The 20,019-nt window shown below is 33.4% G+C and overlaps 1 protein-coding gene and 1 non-coding gene across 2 annotated transcripts; both read right to left on the bottom strand.

The window, feature by feature from the left end:
- Positions 1-1,522: 1,522 nt before the first annotated feature.
- On the bottom strand, positions 1,523-9,224 carry LOC114268802 (calcium-dependent protein kinase 1). Its single transcript, XM_028210038.2, has 8 exons — positions 8,462-9,224; positions 5,764-5,907; positions 5,525-5,677; positions 3,911-4,026; positions 3,622-3,789; positions 2,531-2,658; positions 2,285-2,384; positions 1,523-2,070 (listed from the first exon to the last, which is right to left on the bottom strand). The coding sequence occupies exons 1-8, from the start codon at positions 9,084-9,086 to the stop codon at positions 1,987-1,989; spliced, it is 1,518 nt and encodes a 505-aa protein (XP_028065839.2). The 5' UTR covers positions 9,087-9,224; the 3' UTR covers positions 1,523-1,986.
- Positions 9,225-19,132: 9,908 nt separating this feature from the next.
- TRNAG-UCC (transfer RNA glycine (anticodon UCC)) lies at positions 19,133-19,204 on the bottom strand. The gene has a single exon. It is a non-coding gene; the product is annotated as a tRNA-Gly (tRNA).
- Positions 19,205-20,019: the final 815 nt, after the last annotated feature.

A 20,019-nucleotide genomic window follows, 5' to 3' on the forward strand; every position in this document is an offset into this window, starting at 1 on the left:
AATCAACCTCCAGAGAATCATGTTGCGGAGGTTCTAATCCAGAGGGAGATTGAAAAACTGGATGAAATGAACAAGAAACAAGAACAAAGAATCCGAAACCTTGAAACAAAGTCCATCCAAGTCATCAACTTGTATTTTGTGTTCCAAGGTGTCATCCTCCTTGTCCTCTCATCCTCATCATCAACTTCCTCCGCCTCAGTTGCCACCTCATCTCTCAAATGTCACAACTGGTGGATTCCCTTCTCTCTCTCCCTCCTGGCAACTACCCTGAACCTGTTTGCCGTGTTCGATAACATGTCTAAAATTCTCAAGTCCAGAGAAGAACTCGATCAAGCCGTGGCAGACCTTTCCATCATGAGATTGTATGGGATGAATAGGGATCAAGTCAGTCAAGTTTTGCCAGGAACTCCATTGAATCAACCTCGGGTTGGAGCTTCTTTACGTAGGCAAGTAAGCGAGGTTGTTAGACCTAAAACGGACTCGGTCAGAAGGTGGAAGCGGCGTCTAAGGGCCTGTTTGTTTATTGGGTTATTTGTTGGCTTCAGTGGTGTTGTAATGTATGGTTGCTATACCGTTCCCTGCCATTGATAAACGTGTGAATCAATGCTTGCAAGTATTGTCTCACGGTGGTTTTGTGTACTGTCAATGTTTTCTGAACTTACTTTTTATGCGGTGGGATTTGGAAAGAGAAAGAGAAAAAGTGTGTGAAACTAAGTAAAATTTAAGTATGTTTTATTCACATTTTACCTATCTTTTCTATTTTCTTTTTTAAATCCCTCCTCAAATCCCCAACCAAACACAGCATTAGAAAACATTACTTGCTGTCTAAAACTGTTCTGTTACATGTCTTTGTGTTGTGCTTCTTGACAAAATTTGGTACTGAGGCCTATTAATCCATCACCTATTTTGTAGATAAATTGTTTTAAATCATTAAAACAGTGTAACGCAATCAAATTGGAAGCTGCAATTAAGCTCTACTTGCATAGAATTAAACTCAACTCTCTCCATTCTCAAGCTGCTTCAATCAATAGTTATGGTGTGTTTGGTTAGGAGATTTGGGAAAGGATTTGACAAGAGAAAGGGAAAAAGTGTGTGAAACTATGTGAAATATAGGCATGATATATTCACATTTCACCTACCTTTTTCATTTCCCTTTCCAAATCCTTCTCCAAATCCCCCAACCAAACACAACATTAATGATTATGATTTTTGACCACCCATTTAGCCTAGTTTATTAGGCCTAGATTCATACAAGTTCGATTTTATTTATTCACTCACTTAGCAGATGAATGAACAATCCCCTTATGATTTACCTTCTTTTTACAGAGTCCCTTACTTCGAAAAATAACCAATAAAAATTTTCTTGCCTCGGGCTCGGGGGACAAGAGGGTCAATATAGAAAATGGGTCAGATAACATTCAGGTACATCAGGTTCACAGAGAATGATGTGCATCTAATTTTCTAACTAACAATTTACAGTGCCCATATAACATTCTCATCTTTTTTAACATCACAAGCAACATTTTTGGCAAAAACAGATTTCAATTGGCAATTTTTTGAAACATGACAAGATGCTATAACTGCAATAACTATAACAAAGCTCTTTTCTCAAAAAAACCTATAACAAAGCTTGACTATGGTGGTACGGGAGGATCATACATGAAATGGATTGGTTACAATTCGCAAGCAAAATGACATTGAAAATTGTATATGATAATTACTTTCGGGTTTTCCAGTTGCATAACATATTGGCTAAGAAAGAGAGATGGCTAGATATACTTGTTCGGCAAAGGGATGCCAATCTAGCTCATTTCTGCATGTAAAGCTAGGTGTAGACAAACAAAAAACCAGTACACAAAGCAAGAACTCTCTTGATTCCAGGTTCAAATGAGGTTAGATTGCGATCTCCGCTGCAAAATGATGTGGTTAAACCAACAAATGAACTCGGGAAGATGGAATAAGATGTGAATAACGTTTGTATCGATCTCATCTGCGAAGTCTGTTTGTGACCAACTCTGGATTGCCTTTTCTCATCATGGCAACAAACTCATCGTAGTTAATTCTTCCATCCTGCAAAAGAATTGTGGGATACATCATTCATGAAGTGCCAAATGCAACTTGAGTTTCGGACACCTTAAGATACAAAATCAGAAAACAGTGCATTGGAGTTGGAGGATGTCAAGAAACATGGAAATGAAGCAACCCTTTGTTTTTCCAACTTGAAAAAATAAAAACAGTTGACAAGCATATTACATTATTCCTAATAAAGGAGAGAGAAACATACATGGTCCGTGTCAACTTCTGTAATAATATCCTTTATCGTCTTCTCATCACCCATATTATACTTCTTTAGGGCATGCTCCAATTCTTCCATTGTGATGTACCTAAATCAAGAGGCAAGAACAAGAAGGTACAAAATATGAGAGAATCACTCCGATGAGTATGTTTACATCAAAATAAGGAATGAAACGTAATGATGGCATAACATAATATACAGTAAGTGAACAACAGATTATACAGGGGAGATTACCCGCTTTTGTCCTTGTCAAAATATTCAAAGGCAGTGTACAAGTGGTCTTCTCTTTCCATTCTATTCATGTGCATCGTAGCTGTTATAAACTCAATGTAATCAATTGTTCCATTTCCATCCACGTCAGCCTGGAACAAACTAAGTAGTTTAGTTAAACTTTGGAATAGCTCATGAAAAATGAGAATTTCTGCACATGAAATCTAATTTATCTAGAAGCAACTGTGAAGGATAAATCAGCTAAAATTAATATAATATCCAGTGCAATCAGCCCTTCATGATTTATTTTACCTATTTATTTATTTTTGCCTAACAAAGATCAAGAGTCAAGGGAAGCAAGAAACAAAGAAAAGAGATGGTACGACAAGGACACAGGAACAAAGGACAACAAAAAATAAAACAGAAAAGAAAAAGAAGCAACCAGATCGTTTTGAAGATCAGACTCCACCAACCAAGCACATGCTTCAATGATGGATGAAGTGAAGAGAAAGGACCCAGTGACTAACTAATTGTCAAACGCTAACCAATCAAGAAGAGGTGGCACCATTTGAAGAAAGATGACAGAATGTTAATTGAGATGGTTTAATCATGTAGTGGCGCACCATTGGAGAAGAAATTTGGGTTAAGTTAAAGGTGTTAGAAGAAGAAGCCAGACCAAAGGAAGGTCAACTGAGGCTGTAAGCAAAAGACACAATAACATGCAAGGTATCAAGATCTAGACCTAGAGAGTTAAACGGCTATGAAGAACTCGGAAAGCAGACCCTAAAAGTGGTTGAGATGACTGGTGGAGTACACTGTTTCTTTTTTTACACAAACCAAAACTTGTAATATCACTGCTTTCATATAATTCATGTGTATAAACTCGCAGTGTATACATCTAAATCAGCAGGTTCTAGAGCCTTGAGTGCCTTTAGCCATGTCTCATCCGATTGGGTGCTCCAACTACTAAATATTATACACTGTAACCTAAATATTTATGACAAGGCTTAAAATTTATGAACCCATCATGATATCCCATATAGGAAATGGGGTAAATATCCAAATGCACCATGAGGTCCATGGATTTGAAAGATAACAAGAAAAATTGGAAATACCGATTCCATCAACTGCATCACTTCTGACTCTGATAGCTTGGTACCCAGTTTTGGAAGACCAGCTTTCAGTTCTTCAAAAGTAATTGTTCCACTGTTATCCGTGTCCATGGATTTGAACATTTCCTTCAAGCCAACAATTTCTTCTTCAGAAAGATTTTCTGCAATTACCTGAAGCACAAGGAAGAAACCCTAACTAGAATCCATAATAAACCAAGCATAAAATGAAATAAATATTTCAAAAATATCAGAAAGAACAACAATGAGAACAATAAGATACTCTCAGTCCCACCTTCAGAGCTACTTTTTTGAGTTTGTTCATTGCACGGAATTGCTTCATTCTAGTTAAGACAGCAATATCAAGAGGCTTATCAGATGCTTCCCCATCTTCTCTCATCCATGGATGATCTGCATGTCATTCAATTGGTTGAGGTTCATTCTCTAGAACGTTAGAAAGTTGCAAACACATCCAACTAGATTGCACATGGAATATTAAGCAATGTATTTCTTGACAGTCTGGTATACAAAATGAAAATGTCAAGGAACACAGGTGCCTCAAAATAATGTATATACACATACTTCTGGTGGTTGAGAAAAGAAAATATACATACTTCCCCTCACCCCTTAGTTGCTGACCAAAATGGACCGAATAATATAATCATAATTAGTAAGCACCCAATTTCTAAAACTTCTCATGAATTGTTTTTAGGGTGCAGCAAATATTTGCATTGAATTTTCTTCACCAAGCCAATGAAACAATATATTTTTCAACTTATGAAAGAAAAATATTATACATCCAATGGCTAGGTAACTTGGGTCAATTAATACCTCGAAAACTTCTTATATATTTCTTCAATTGATTTATTTTATTTTATTTATTTATTTTTTTTTTAACCTTCAAATTGCATAAGATTATGAAAAATAAATGGATTATCACAACTTTAGAGTTGTACAATTTATATTTTATACTAAACTTGGAAAGACTAAAACAAGTATTCATAAATCAAATAGCATATAAAAGAGAAAATAATATCCTAGTACAATGCGGAGGTGCCTTGTGAATTCAACAGAAGCAAATGGATAAGAACAAGGATATCAAATTCCATGGTTTGTTTGCAATCTTTCCGTCATATCTCTCACTCTAAGTTTGTATTGACATATAATTCAAGAATGGGAGGGTTCTTGTTTTGGGTAAAGATGTGGCAAAATGATTATTTTTGGTCCTACACAAACGACAGGTTGACATACACAGCAAGTTCTTTGACATGTACTGACCTTCTCAACAAATCATCACCTTCAGTTCTCTATCTTCTTTCGACAGAACAAATTTTTACCTTTTTGACCTTGCCCATCCCATAGATGCCATGCCAGCGCATTTACCACTGCTACAATGGATTTTGTGGTCACAAGAACCAATGTTCTAATGCTTTGCCCATGGTATTTTCATTGATGTAAACCAGCAAAATAGAAAAGGGCCAAGCAATTTTAGGCCTAGTTTGGGAAGATTGAAAAAAGACAAAAAGTCAAAAAGTCACTATCCTATTTAAGTCACATCATCTTATTTAAGTCACATCACCTCTCTAACATATCACTTCAAACCCAACCCAAACCCAAACCCAACCCATATTTCATAAAAAGTCAAAAAGTACACTTATTTAGTCTTCCCAAACTAGGCCTTAATATGGGGAGTGTGTGACTTGCAGATCCAAACTAATTAAGTGTATCTCTGAGGCCTGACTTGTCAACAAAGAGTCCAATTGTATCTCTAAGGCCTGAATTGTCAACAAAGAGTCCAATTTTTGCACTCTCTCTCTCTCTCTCTCTCTCTCTCTCTTTTAATTCCATAGACACCTAGAGGCTAGTTTATTCTTGCCCTCTCAACAAATTTTCCAGAGTTTAAACTTACTTAATACTTCAGTCGCGGAAAGCCTTTCTTTTGGATCAGCCCGAAGCATCTTCTTAACAAGGTCTTTGGCACTATTGGATATGGACGGCCAAGGATCAGACGAAAAATCAATGTGTCCACGTAGAACAGCATCAAAAACACCTTTCTCATTATCTGCATGGGAAAGTAAAGTGAAAAAGTGAGAATATCACAATTGTTATGCCTCATATATGATCACTCGTTAAAAACAAAGTCCATACCTCCCCAAAAAGGTGGGACTCCACTAAGTAATACGTATAATATCACCCCAGCACTCCAAATATCAGCTTCAGCTCCATAATCTCGACGCAACACTTCAGGAGCTACATAATATGAACTGCCAACAAGGTCTCTAAATACATCTCCTGCACCCAAAAGGAAACCGTATAATTTTAAAACATTATCATTGAGCCTCAAAATTAGGTGAAATGAATGGTTGATGAATGTGGAGGTGACAGTTTGGGAGAGGTCATAGAATAATTTCATGGGGAAATTCAAACATTAAAGCCTTGTTTGTCATCTACTATATAATCCATCTTTTTATCTTTTTATCTTTTTTTCATCATATCACCTCTCTACTTTTCTGCACATCTTTTCGTAAAAAGACAAAAAGTGCACTTTTTTAGTACACCCCAAACCAACCCTAAATTGCAAACAGAATACCAAGAATACCAGGTTGAATCAGTCTTCAAGCTGCATTTGAATCACCATTGCAACTTGTTTTAATATTCCTCCAAACCATGACAAATGAATAACTTGGTAATATTAGAGGGAGAAAACTTTTGATTTGATATATGTCCAATTCACATGTCCAGTAGCTTTGAAGACCTTCCCCTTTTATTTGACCATGATAAGCTTTTACTCTATTAAGAAGGGCTCCTGTCTGACCAATTCATGATTGGTAGTCTATTTTTTCTTTCTTTCTCGATGATGATTGTGGGGGCAGGGAAGGTTGAATCGTTGACCTCCATCAACTGTACCATCTCGTAGTTCAACCCCATCCCATACCCATCCCATTCAATTGAAAAATCATTCGTAACTTCTTTATCACTTGACACTATGTGTTCTATCCTCCATTATACCAACACATTTCCCAATTCCGACCCACACTTCCCCAAATTCACAATTGTGGCGGTCTTGATTGTTAATGATGTAATTTTAAATGATGGCACTAAATTTCAAGAAGAGATTCACTATGATCTAAAAGCTTCACATTAAGCAAACTAAAACCAAATATGCACAGAGCAAATTTAATAAAATTAGAAATAAAATTGAATGAAGAGTGGGAAAGAGTGATTACTTCCAATGTAAATAATGAAGGAAAGATTGAGGAGGAAGTTACCCGTAGGCAAAAGAATAGTAATTGAAATTCTTGCTGCTTAGTTGAGAGAGCCTTTATTAATTTATTTAAGGTTAAGACCAAGATGACTTTTATTCTAGAAAAGGTGCCATCTTATTTTCATAAACAACCAAATTATCGAAATAGGTAAATGCATTCACGGCAACCATACCCATGTGGTACTCAGTTTGATCTTATCAATTATCAATCATAAATTTTGAAGGAATGGTATCAATGATCAATCACACATTTTATGAGTTCGGTTAGCACCAATACATTATCAGGTTTTACATTATAAACTTACCATTTCAATGTGGCATTGCTCCTCCAAATACGGAAATTTGTTGCGATTTATAGTCAAAACGGAATAAATTTTCTCCCTAATTGGTAGGCAGGATTAAAGTTGAAAGGAAAGGAAGGTAAGGAATGAAAAAATTATCCTAAGATAAGAAAATGGACAGTTATCAAGAGGCATTGTACATAGGAGATATAAGAAGTTTGTCGTAAGAAAAGGAAATAAGTTCCACCTCATCTGTTTAACACAAACGTATTGTTTGGAGAGAAAAAAAATGTATACTTCCCGACTTTTCCTCATCCTTTGTGTCAAATTTTTGGCAAACATGAAATGGCAACTCTAGAAGGAGACACTTCCCTCTTCTTTACATTCCCTCGTTCCCCTTTCTTTCCTTGTAATGAAAAACTCTCTCCCTCCTCTCCCTTTCCCTTTCCCTTTCCTTCCACTCCTTTGTCCAACCAAACAAAGCATTATCCTTCCAAGTATGATAATATCCTACATAATTTCCATTGCATTTTAAATGTCTTCGTTTTCGTAAATGAAGGAAAAATTCTTAGATTTCTAGTCCTCAATGTAGTTAACATGAATGAAACAAATTAGCAAGAATACAGATCACCATAAAACCATTAAAATGTGGGGCAACCGAAACAACAACAACGTGGACATAACATGAATATATGCAATTCAATTCCGAATAAATATAGAGACATGAAATAAACTACTTAAAATTCTATCAACTACTCACATATTCCACCAATTTAGTAGAATTTTAACTAATTTGTTTTGCGTCTCTAGCAAAGTTGTTCGATTTTACAATGCCAAGCCTCCAATATTTTCAATTTGGGTTAATTACACTTTTGACCCTTGTAGTTTTATCCAAATTTCACTTTAATTCGAATAATTCGGTTTGTACACGTAATTTCAATTTGGTTATTCCACCAAATTGGAAGTTAAAATTAACAACTTTGACACACCTATCAATTTGCTAAGGTGTACACGTCGCTAAAATTAACAGAAATTTAAACGGAATGAGACTTAAGAGTGTAGAACCAAAACCAAATTGTTTAATTTAAAACTATTTTGGACTAAAATAAAATTTGGATCAAAGTATAAGGTGAAAAGTGTAATTAAACTTTCCAATTTTCATCTTATAAATTCTGCAATGACAAGTCTCCCAAATTTAATCAAAATCCGAAAACATTCATTTTAAAATCCGATGATCAAAGACACAAAAATAAATAAATAAAAATAAAGATAGATCAATAGGAGATCAGAACAAGTATACCTGGTTTGAAGAACACCGAGAGCCCAAAATCGGTGGCTTTCAAAGGCGAATCTTCATCACTACTCAAGAACAAGAAATTCTCAGGCTTCAAATCCCTATGCATCACTCCCATTGAATGACAATTATGCACTACAGTCACGACCTGCCGACAGATCTCCGCAGCAGCGCGCTCAGAGTAATGTCCCTTGGCAAGAATCCGATCAAACAGCTCACCACCAGCACAGAGCTCCATGATCAAATTAACCGAGTGACGATCCTCATACGCACCTTTGAGCTCCACAATGTTGCGGTGACCAGTGAGATGGTACATGATCTGGACCTCGCGACGAACGTCTTCGATGTCGTCCTTGTTGACGAGCTTGCGAGTGGCGATTGACTTGCAAGCGAACTTGTCTCCGGTGGTCTTGTGTGTGACGAGATAGGTCACGCCGAACTGGCCGCGCCCGAGCTCGCGTCCGAAGACGTAGGTGGAGCGGACATCTTCCATCGGGCGGCCGAGGATGCGGCCGGTGCCGGAGATCTGGCGGTGGTGGGTGGTGGTCGTGGGAGGTGGATGGGGCGGATTTTCTGGTGGTGGTTGGGCGGCGGCGGCGTGGTGGCGGAGTCGGATGTTGCAGTTACCCATGTGTGTGTGTGGTGGGACTGAGAGAGGACAGTGTCAGTGGATAGAGAGAGAGAGAGAGAGAGAGAGAGATGCGCTTTATGTGATTCTGGTCGGCAGAGGAGGTTTTGGGATAATGACAAATGTTTAACGTGACGTGTCGAGGGATGGGATCTCATCTCACTTATACAAAGTTTGGCAATTCCAATATAATTCATCTTTTTGTTTTTTTATCACATTATTTTTTTATTTTTTTATATATTTTTTTGTAAAAAGATAAAAAATACACTTATTTAGGTCATTCCAAACAACCCCTTAAATTGTGAAATTAATTTTGTATAATAAAGTATTATTTATTTAATTAGATCACGTGCATATCCACATTTTATATATTTAGGTCAAGTTTGGCTATTCTAAATAAGTACATATTTTTTATCTTTTTATTTTTTTTTTCATCACATCATCTATCCATTTTTCTGCATATCTTTTCGTAAAAAGACAAAAAGTACACTTATTTAGATTATCCCAAACAACCCCTTATTTTGAATAACCATTCATAACTCGAAAATTTCTTCTCCGAATTCGTCGACTATCCAAGATGACATCATTTTGGATAAAAAAAATTTTTTTCTCCTTATGTCTTTTGGAACAGAGAGAGGGGAGAAGAAGAAGAAGAGGAAGAGGAAGATGAAGAGGAAGAGAAAGAGAAAAGAGGGGAATAGGGAATGGAGAGAAAGAGAGGGTCGATCGTCGCTGCCTCTGCCTCCGATTATCGCAGCCTCATATATATATATATATATATATTTTTTAGTGGATCTAGATCTGAAAATGAAGGGAAAAAATAAATAAATAAAACTATTGGCTGATGATGATGTGTTGATGATGATGATAGTCATGTTGATGAAGATGTTTTTGTTGACGATGAAGATGATTTTTTTTTTTTTTTCTAGATCTGAAGATGAATAGTTGTTGATGAATAGTTGTTGATGATGATGTTGATGAAAATCTGAAAATAAATGGCTTGTTGGGTGGTGGATAATGATGATTCTCTCTCTCTCTACTACTCTCCTCTTCTCTTCTTTTTCTTTGTTCTTTTTTTTTTTTGATTTTGCCAATTATTAAAAAAAAAAAAAATCAAAACGATGAAACGACGTCATTTTGATTTCGAGCCAAATTCGAGCTCGAAATTTCGAGCTATGTAGCATAACTGATTTATTTTACACAATTAAAACAAAATACTACTCGACTCATTTCATCTTAAAAATATTAATTTCTTATTTTATTTTGGGATATTTATTGTGGGGCATATTTTTTGGGAATGACAACACGTGGCCAAGGTGGCACCGAAGTGCCAGCCGAGGTGCCATGTGTCCTGGTCATGACACCGAGGTGATCTTGGCTAGACCAAGGTTATTTGCAGAGATACCGGAATCCGAAATGAACGGATAAGGGTCAAGAGTCCTAGAATGAGAGAGGACCTCAATCTGGATAATGATAAAGCTCTTAGGAAATTTATCTTTATCTGTTGAAGAGTCTGGGATGAGCATTGGGCCAGAGTCCAAGAGAAGCTAAGCTTCTACGGGGATCAGGTTAATGCTGGCTATAAAAATAAGGCACCCTCGTGGGTTTAAGATATGCTTTTGGTATTCTGGCTAAGTGAGTTAAACACTTTTTGCTATCTTTGAGAGATAATTGAGTATTGACTTGATCGTCGGAATGTCCCTGGGTGGATGAACCACCGCCGAAGTCTTATTTTTCTGTAACAGGTCGTTCGGGCGCAGTCTATTCTGCCGGTGTTCTCCAGCTGAGTACCTGTTTGGCAGTGTGGTCAAAAAACAGCACACATATTTACATACAAATCTTAATTTATAAACTTGTACTACATTAAATTTTAATTAATTTTTTTTTAGATTTTCAAATCCCATTAAATTTTTAATATTCAGAATTACCCTTCAAACAATTATTGTTCAACATTTATGATTGTCTATAAAGGAATATGATGATTTGATATTTATTTTGATTAGCAAATTTTAAAATATCAACTTTTAAATTGAAAAAAATTAAAAAAAATTATGTAATGTTTTTTTTTTTTTGAAAAAATTGAATTATTTTTTTGTGCAAAATTAAAAATTTTGTGTCTATAAAGAAGTATGATGATGAAATATTGATATGCAAAATTGAAAAAAAAATAAAAAATAAAAAAATAATAATGTTCTTAGTTTTAAAACAGAAAAAAATATTAATGTTCTCGATTTTCTTGAATAGTTAAATCAAATTAATAAGTAGAAAGATAAAAAAGTTTAATCTCATATTCTGTTTTTTTTATCATTTATTGAAAAAATTATTTGTAATATTACTATGCAAAATTAATAATATTCTTAGTTTTAAAAATTAGAAAAACTGATAATATTTTCACTTTACTAAATATGACTTATTGGTTTAAAAAATCTTAAATAGAACCTGAGCTACTATAACATTTGTAAGTAGGACTTTTAGATAATTAACTATTTTATTTTTTATTGTTTCAAATATTAATTTCTTTTTAAATATTAAGGACTAAAATAATATAAATTTTTTATTTTGTCTTTTTTTTTAAAAAAAAAAATTCATTAACAAAACAAAAAGTAGAATTATAACAATTGATATTTTCAAAAAAATATACTATCAAAAGGGTAATTTTGAAAAATTATTATTTTTAAAGTGCAATAATTATACGACTAAAAAAAATTTAATTCCCCAAAAAGACTATTATTTTGAGACAGAGTGAGTATTACAATTAAAACAAATTTCTTTTTATTTTTTTAATAAATATATGCCATCTTCGGGAGTTTTTTTTTTCATAATATTCTAAAAAATTAAATTAAATTATTTACACAAATAACACAATTTTCAAATTATTTAACAAAAATTAACTTACTTTTTGAAATTGTGTCTTTGAAATGTAATTTTATGACAAAATCGTATCTTCAAAATACACTTGTATAGTGACATGGTCACATGAGGTTGCGACTATATTGAAATTGTAATTTGGAAATACAAGTTTACCTTAAAGTTATATTTTCAAAACATAATTTCAACATTGCCATAAAATTGCGTTTCAAAACACAATTTCAACATTAATGCAAAAATGATGTTTCAACATTCACAATTTCAACATTAATGCAAAAATGATGTTTCAACATTCATTTACATTTTGAGCCGTGATTTCAACATAAGATTGGGTATGTCATTTAAAAAATGAAAAATTGTGTATCACATTTTGAAAATGAGATTTTACTGATTTTCAAGAAATCCTAATTTAAGAAACAGGATTTTACCAAATAACAATTTGGAAAAGCAAAATAATGAAATTAAAATTTCAAAATGTAATTCTATGTTGAAAAATAGTTAATATAGCAAACTTGTATTTGCACACAATCTAAATTCATACAATTTTATTACATAAAAATAAAAAAAAATAAAAAAATTATTTGTATTTTTTTTATTATCAATGATAGTGTTAGTATGCTAAAAATAAATAAAAAAATTTGTTATCTTAACTATTTAATAAAATCGTATAAATGTTAATGAAATCATACTTATGTACCAAATAAAATTTTACTATCTTAAATATTTTGCAACATTGAATTGCATACCAACTCTATATACCAACTCCATTTGGTTTCGTATTGAGAATTTGATTTCTAAGAAAATTTAAATATAAACCTTGAAACTAATTTAACAAAAAAAATGAAAAATGAAAACACTCATTACTTTCACATGATTTTATCTTTTCTAAGAGTGCAAATAATTTTTAAAAATTCAAAAATTATTTTTTAGTGTTTATTTTTGTCAAATTAGTTTTTATTTCTTAATAATAATAATAATAATAATAACATATTTTGAAATTAAACCAATCATTTTTGTTTTGTATTTTGAAATTGTAATTCCAAAAAATCGTGTTTCCCAAATTACCATTTCTTGAAAATTCATTTAAAATCCGATTTAAATGAAATCTCCTTTTTAAAATGCAATACCTATTTTACGTTGAAATCATATCTTTAAAATGAAGTTTCATATTGAAATATCATTTTCAAATTGCACAAGCCATGTTGAAATCACATTTTGAAAATACAATTTCATGTTAAAGTTGAAATTGTGTTTTGAAAATACAACTTCAAAATAAATTTGTATTTTTAAAATGTGATTTTAACATACCTACATCAACACTCTTAGGTGACCATGCCATTATGAAAGTGCATTTTAAAAATGTGATTTGAAAAAGTGAGTTAATTTATTAAATAATTTAAAAAGTGTATTATTTTTATAAATAATTTGATTTTTTAAAATATTTGGAAAAAGAAAAACTCCAAGTTAACGGCACTAGGACCAAGTAGAAACTAAGTTGGGCCTCCTTAAAAAACAGTAACGATATATAAATATAAAAAAATTATAAAAAACTTTTTACAGATTAACTTTTTGGCATAGAGAGGAATAGAGAGGAGAGAGTATAGATTATTTATTTATTTATTTTTAGGATCCCGTTATGTAGTTTGAAAGAGTTTGGCTCGACACTAAAACGACGTTGTTTTGGTGTCTTTTTTTTTTTTTTTTTTCCCTATGTTTTTGTTGCAAAAGGAAGAAGAAGAAGAAGGGTGGAGAAGAAGAGAAGGAGAAGAGAAGGAAGGAGGAGGAGGAGGAGGAGAAAGGAGGAGGTGGAGGCGGGGCCGGAGGTGACGGCGGTGGTGCTGCGACGATCACTAGTGCTGCGATGATCGGCGGCGGTGAAGCGACGGCGGTGGTGCTGCGACGATCTCCTCTCCTCCTCTCTCTTTCTCCCTCTCTCCTCCTCTTTTTCTTCTTCTCTCTTCTTCCTCTCTTCTCTCCCTCTTTCTCCTTTGTCGCTGTCTTCGAATTCGAATTTGAGCCAAAATCGGGCCACTTTTTTTGAGCTACCAGTCATTTTCGTTATTTTTATGAGATGGTAAAGTTCAATTACTTTGTGAGTTGTCTTAATGCACTTGCGCAGGCAAAAAAAAAAAATAAATAAATAAAATAATTTAGTAGTTTATTAATTTATTTACATGATATATATATGAGAGGGAGATTCATAATTTGGCTTTGGGCCGTGGTGGAGGCCGGGCAGAAAAGAGGTTCGAGCGTGTTTGGGCGGAGCTAGCGTTGGCTGATCTAGAGTGGTTTACTTGGTTGAGGTCCAGGGCCCATTCGGCCGAGATAATCGTCTGTCAACCCAGGCTTATTGTTCCCGCATGTAGCTCGGCGGAAAGGTCTCCCTCGGACCGGTCTAACCTGTCTGGAGCTTGGCCGTACTGCAATGCTACTAAGCTCGGTTGTGATGGAGCTCGGCGAGTGGCACTGTTGGCCTCGTTAAGTAGCTCAGTCGAAGGAGGCCGGGATGACTCCGCCGGGCTGCCCGTTCCCGCCAATGCCGAGTGGCGGTTTGATTAGGTGGTGTTTAGCTGAATTTGCGCTGACAGATAGGAGAGCAACTCCACGTGTCAATAAGCGAATGGATGCAGAGGTGAGCGCAGAAAGTATAAAAACATGACTGCGCCCTCCATGCTAGAAAAAAAAAAATCAATCGGTGAGAGAAACTTAACATTCATAGTGCTCCCCTCTCTCTCTCTCTCTCTCTGAGTGTGCTAACTTGACTGTCGGAGGGATTTTCCGGCAACACACCGCTGGGTAGCTCACTGCCGTTGTGTTTGCAGATCAATCGAATAGAAACGGAGCTTGGACGCAAGGAGTACGGAGAGCGACGGATATTTCCTCCCCATACAATATATATATATATATATATAATAAGTCAATAAGTTTTTTTAAAAAAATCGCTTCCTAAAATAAGTTTTGATAAGAGAAAGAGCGAGCTAGTTAAATGACTAACCAACAAATAAAGTTTAGGAGTTTTTTGCTGTAACTTAGAGCATCTCCAATGGAACTCTCAAAACACTTGTCAAAGCTATAATTTAGCAATAGTGATAAAAAAATGGTCTCCAATGGCTTATTATTTTACTTGCCAAAGATGACATATGCCATAACTGTTCTCAAATTTGGCAAGTAAAATAGCAACTGCCAAATATACCACTTCAGCAAATATGAACATATTTGTGGCTTCAAATTCAGTTGAAAAAAATAGAATTGAAACAGTAAAAAACCAAGTAATTTTTCAAATTTAATTATATTTAATTTTTTTTCCTAATTTTTCAAATTTTTTTCATTTTTTATATTTGTCTAGTCGGGAATAATATAAATATATAATTTTTTTTTACAAATAGTTAAAAAAAAGTCATAAAAGACAAAAATAAACAAAAATAAAATCACAAAAAAATCTATATCCAAACAACACCTACAAACTAGGAGGGAAAGTTGGTTGAGAATTGCCAAAATAGCAAGTGACCATTAGAGTACCATTGCTATAATTTGGCAAACACTATTCATTGCCAAATTATAGCAATAGTAATGGTATTATAGCAACAACCATTGGAGATGCTTTTATAAGTTAGTGTTTGGGAAGTTAAAAATTAGTTTTTTTGGTTAAAATTTACAAAAAAAAAAAAAATGTTAAAATAGTTAATAAGATAAACTATCACATTAAATTTATAATTATTTCATTTTTTTTCACAAATATTACATCTAACTACAAAAAATCAATCTTCTTTCTAAACACAAATATTTTAGCCTATTAAAATAACTAAAAATTAAAATAGCTTGTTAAAATAGTCAACTTCCCAAATAAGGCCAAAATGTTTGGTTTGGTTTTGAAAAACTTATTTCATTTTTTTAAAATAAAATATTAATTGGGACAATTGGAAAAGAGTGGCATTAATATAAAATAATTGCAATGTCATGAAAATATAATCAATTTATACATTAAATTGCACAACTAAGGTCGCGTTTGGCAAGTGATGATTTTAGTAAAAAAGTTAAAAAGTTACTAAAAAAATTAAAAAGCCAACAATCTATACCAAAAAGTCAAAGTTTTTTTTTCTCTCTCTCTACTTTTTGTATATCTTTTCGTAAAAAATCAAAAAGTCATCCCAAACATACTAATTTTTTTTACATCATATTTTAGCTAAAAAGTCAAAAAGTTACTAAAAAAAACTTGTTCTCAAACGAGGCCTAAGTGCTATACTTCTATCTCTTTGTAATTATTTTGAGTTTATACTCTTTTTTTTTTTTTTTTTGGCAATTGTCCCAAATTAATTTGGTGAAAGTAATAAAAATAAATAAATAAAATACTTATTATTTTTACATAATTTTATCTTTTCAGAGGCCAAAAATCATTTTTAAGAATTCAAAAATATTTTTTTGATATTTATTTTTATCAAATTAGATTCTATGTTTTTTTTTTTTTTTTTTTTTTTTTTTGAGTGTAGTAGAAATTTTGGTAAACCATAGTATTTCTAACATTACTCAACTATTTGGTATCCTTCTAAATGGTTTTTATTTTTATTTTGGAACATGAATTATGATTTGTTGCATAATACAACTAGTACCCTCCAAGGGGGCAAGGAATGGTCCTGGAACATATGCGAACAAAGATCCATTTCATGCAACTTCTCAGACATTAAAAATGCCTGAAAACGACTCATTATTGTGAGAGACGATGGACTGGGAAGTAAGTGGTCCATTTGCAACTACATATAAATATACCCCCGTCTTTAATTGTGTCTGTTTGTGGTGTCTTTGGGGATCAATCAAGCACATTTTCACTATTTCAATGACTTTTGACACTTTTTACCATCCAATTTTAAGGTTTCGTTGGGGAAGTGGGTTGGCTTTTTAATTTTTTGATTTTTTTGGCTATTTTAACTTGGATTAAAAAGCTTGATCTGGGAATGATTTTTTGATTTTTTTGATTTTTTTTATGAGAGAAGAGTGTAATGATTATGGGTTTGATGTGATATTTTATTTTTTGTAATTAAAATAGCCTATTTTGTCTTTTGTGGCTAAAATAGCCAAAAAAAGCCTAGAAACCAACTTGCCAAACGGAGGCTAAAAGGGACTGGACTTTTCTTTAGTTCGTGATTGGATTAGAGGGTATTGTTAGACCTGTGTAGGCTCACTACGGGTTCCGTTTCGATAATTCGAACTTTTGAATGTGTAGAAATCGTCGAGTACTATATGCATGTAAAAAATCATGTTGACCAGATATTGATAGCTATCTCATCGGATCAGATTTCTGTTAACCGTTTATTTTTTCACCATTCATTTTTTTTTATTATACAAAACTAATTTGATCACATAATTATCGATATCCGATCAATGTGATTTTTTACGAATATATAGTACTCAACGAGTTTTACATATTAAACTGTTCCGATTATTGAAACGGGATTGTGGTGAGCCCCCATAGACCCAACAGTATCTTCCAATCCGATCATAGACGGGAAGGAAGCCAATCCTTTTTAAAAGATAGTGGGCAAAGTGATCATTGTCCATGGCCATATGATTCATTTATCTAATAGAAGCTGGGTTACTTGTTTTCTTCCTCAAAAGGTTGAGATTTCCACAATTTGGTTAATATTGAGTTGTATGTTAATTAAAATGCAAAGTTCAATCCAAATGAATAGTTGTACTAATATAACATGTCATAGGATTAATGCTATACATCATTCCATTTTTTATCCTTTTCTTCTTTTTTTTTCATTCAAAGACAAATTCATATATAACCCACTCACTTATATGTTGGAGTAAGAAAGGGAATAAAAAATAAGATTATATATAATATTTTCATATAACAACATTATAACTATTTTGGATTTTTAACTTTTGTTCGAATAGAATGGCATATTTTCAATAACACAGTCTCGCCCAAAGATAGCAAAAGATTCTTTCCTCTTTTGCTCTCATTGGAGAACCCCATCCACTTTAGCTAAAGTTTTTCCCACTAACCAAACCCATAAGCAAAAAAATTTCAATAAGCTGTCATGCAAGTAAAACATAATAAAGAGTGTCTACGCATCAAGAACGATGATCAAGTTGAAGTTAGGTGCACTGCATATATTAGGGGTGGGCGCGGGTCGGTTGCGGCCACGGAACCTCCAATCCGTCATTCGTCCGCTAGATTGGCGGATTGAAGAAAATCAATCCGCATCCGTCCGCCAATCCGGCGGATGTGGATTGAGCGGATTGGCGGTTTAGCGGATGGATGCGAATCGGTTTGGCGGTTTAAAATTTTATAAATCTTCAACATAATTCAACTTGTGCACTTCCTCAAATAAAAAAAAAAAGAAAAAAAAGAAAAAGAAAGTATTACAGTCAATGACTTAAAAAAGTATTACAATCATTGTATGCCTTATCCAAAGAAAAAAAGTTTGAAACTTTAGAATATCACGATCACTGCATGCTTCATCCACATATTACAATCACAGCATGATTCATCCCCATAAAATATTACAATCTGTGATTCTTAAAATATAATAACAATTCATTCCACCAAAACCATGAACAGAGCAGTAGTAGAGATTGAATGTCTCTGTATTGTTACATCTACATATGTTTTTGAAAACAAAAACCAACCAGCATATATCATATTTTCTATTTATTATTTTTAGAGTTACATTTAAAAACTAAAAAATATATATGAATAATACGTTTATTTTTTTCAATTCAAAAAATATATTCTAGTTGAAAATTTTTTTTCAACTAAATATTTAAACTCTTTTTCAATTGAAAACACAAACATAATATTTAAACAAATTGAAAATACAAAATCTTATAAATTACTAGGGGTGCTCGTGATTTGGCGGTTTGGCGGTTCGGTTGCGGCCAAAAAATCTCAAATTCGCCATCCGTCCGCCAAATTGGCGGATTTGAGAAAATCAATCCGCAACCATCCGCTCGTCATCACGCATCCGTCCAAAATGTGGCGGATCGGTTCGGTTCGGTCGGTTTTGACGGATCGATATATCCGCTGCTCACCCCTAGCATATATATATATATATATATATATATATTTTATCTCATAAAATAATTAAAACGTTTCCAAATGGTGCCTCATTATCATAACTAAACTAATTAATATAGCTTAAGAAACTACATAAATGGAAAAAAGAAAACAACATCATTGCGTTTGCCGGGAGTCGAACCCGGGTCTATTGCTTGGAAGGCAATTATCCTGACCGTTGGACTACAAACGCCCTTATGCTGTTCTTTTGTTTAATTGAATCTTATAGATAATAACATATAGATTTATCAAGAGAATTGACCGTTTTATCGATAGCTGCTCTAATTAAATCCTCCTGTGCTGTCCACTAGATTGACTTACATCTAAAGTGATTCTCCCATGTGATAACATTACATTAAAAATCAATTGGATTAGTTCAGTTTGTCATCTATATATAATTTTATTTAAAAGGTTAAAGGATTAATTTGGTTAATAAATTTTTTTCGATTCTGAAACTCTTTATTGTATTGATCATTTCTCCTTTTTTTATTTATTTATAGGCTTCTTAAGTTGGTTAGTTAGCGGGCTAGTCTTTCTTTTCAATTATTGGACTCTTTGTTAGTTTACGTAAACTTCTTTAGTTGTTAGATTATAATTTTTCGAAAGTAATTTTGTTTATGTTGTAAAAAATTTCTTATTGATTGATTAAAAAATTTATAATAAATTATTGAGAATCGTTACGCTAGAGTAAGAAAATAGTTAAGTCTAATTGCCTGTATATATTTAAATGACTCAATAGTATAAGACAACTTACTAGTCGATCTAAAGTTCAAAAACATAAAAAATAAAAATTTATTCTTGTCAAAATTTCAAATTGTCCAAGGCCCTGTGACTAAGAGCAATTCCACCCGAAATTTCAATTGTGACATGACAACCAAATAGCTTCAAAGGGCTCTACCCGAAGCTTCAAAATATGAGTTGTCATTGGTCAACAACATTCGCATGCCAAAATAGGTATGACCTCTAGTTTATGGGTGCCTTTATTTACACATCACCTTTCTTCTTAAG

The sequence above is a fragment of the Camellia sinensis genome, chromosome 13 (genome assembly GCF_055761805.1).
Source record: "Camellia sinensis isolate YWXY chromosome 13, ASM5576180v1, whole genome shotgun sequence".
NCBI lineage: Eukaryota > Viridiplantae > Streptophyta > Magnoliopsida > Ericales > Theaceae > Camellia > Camellia sinensis.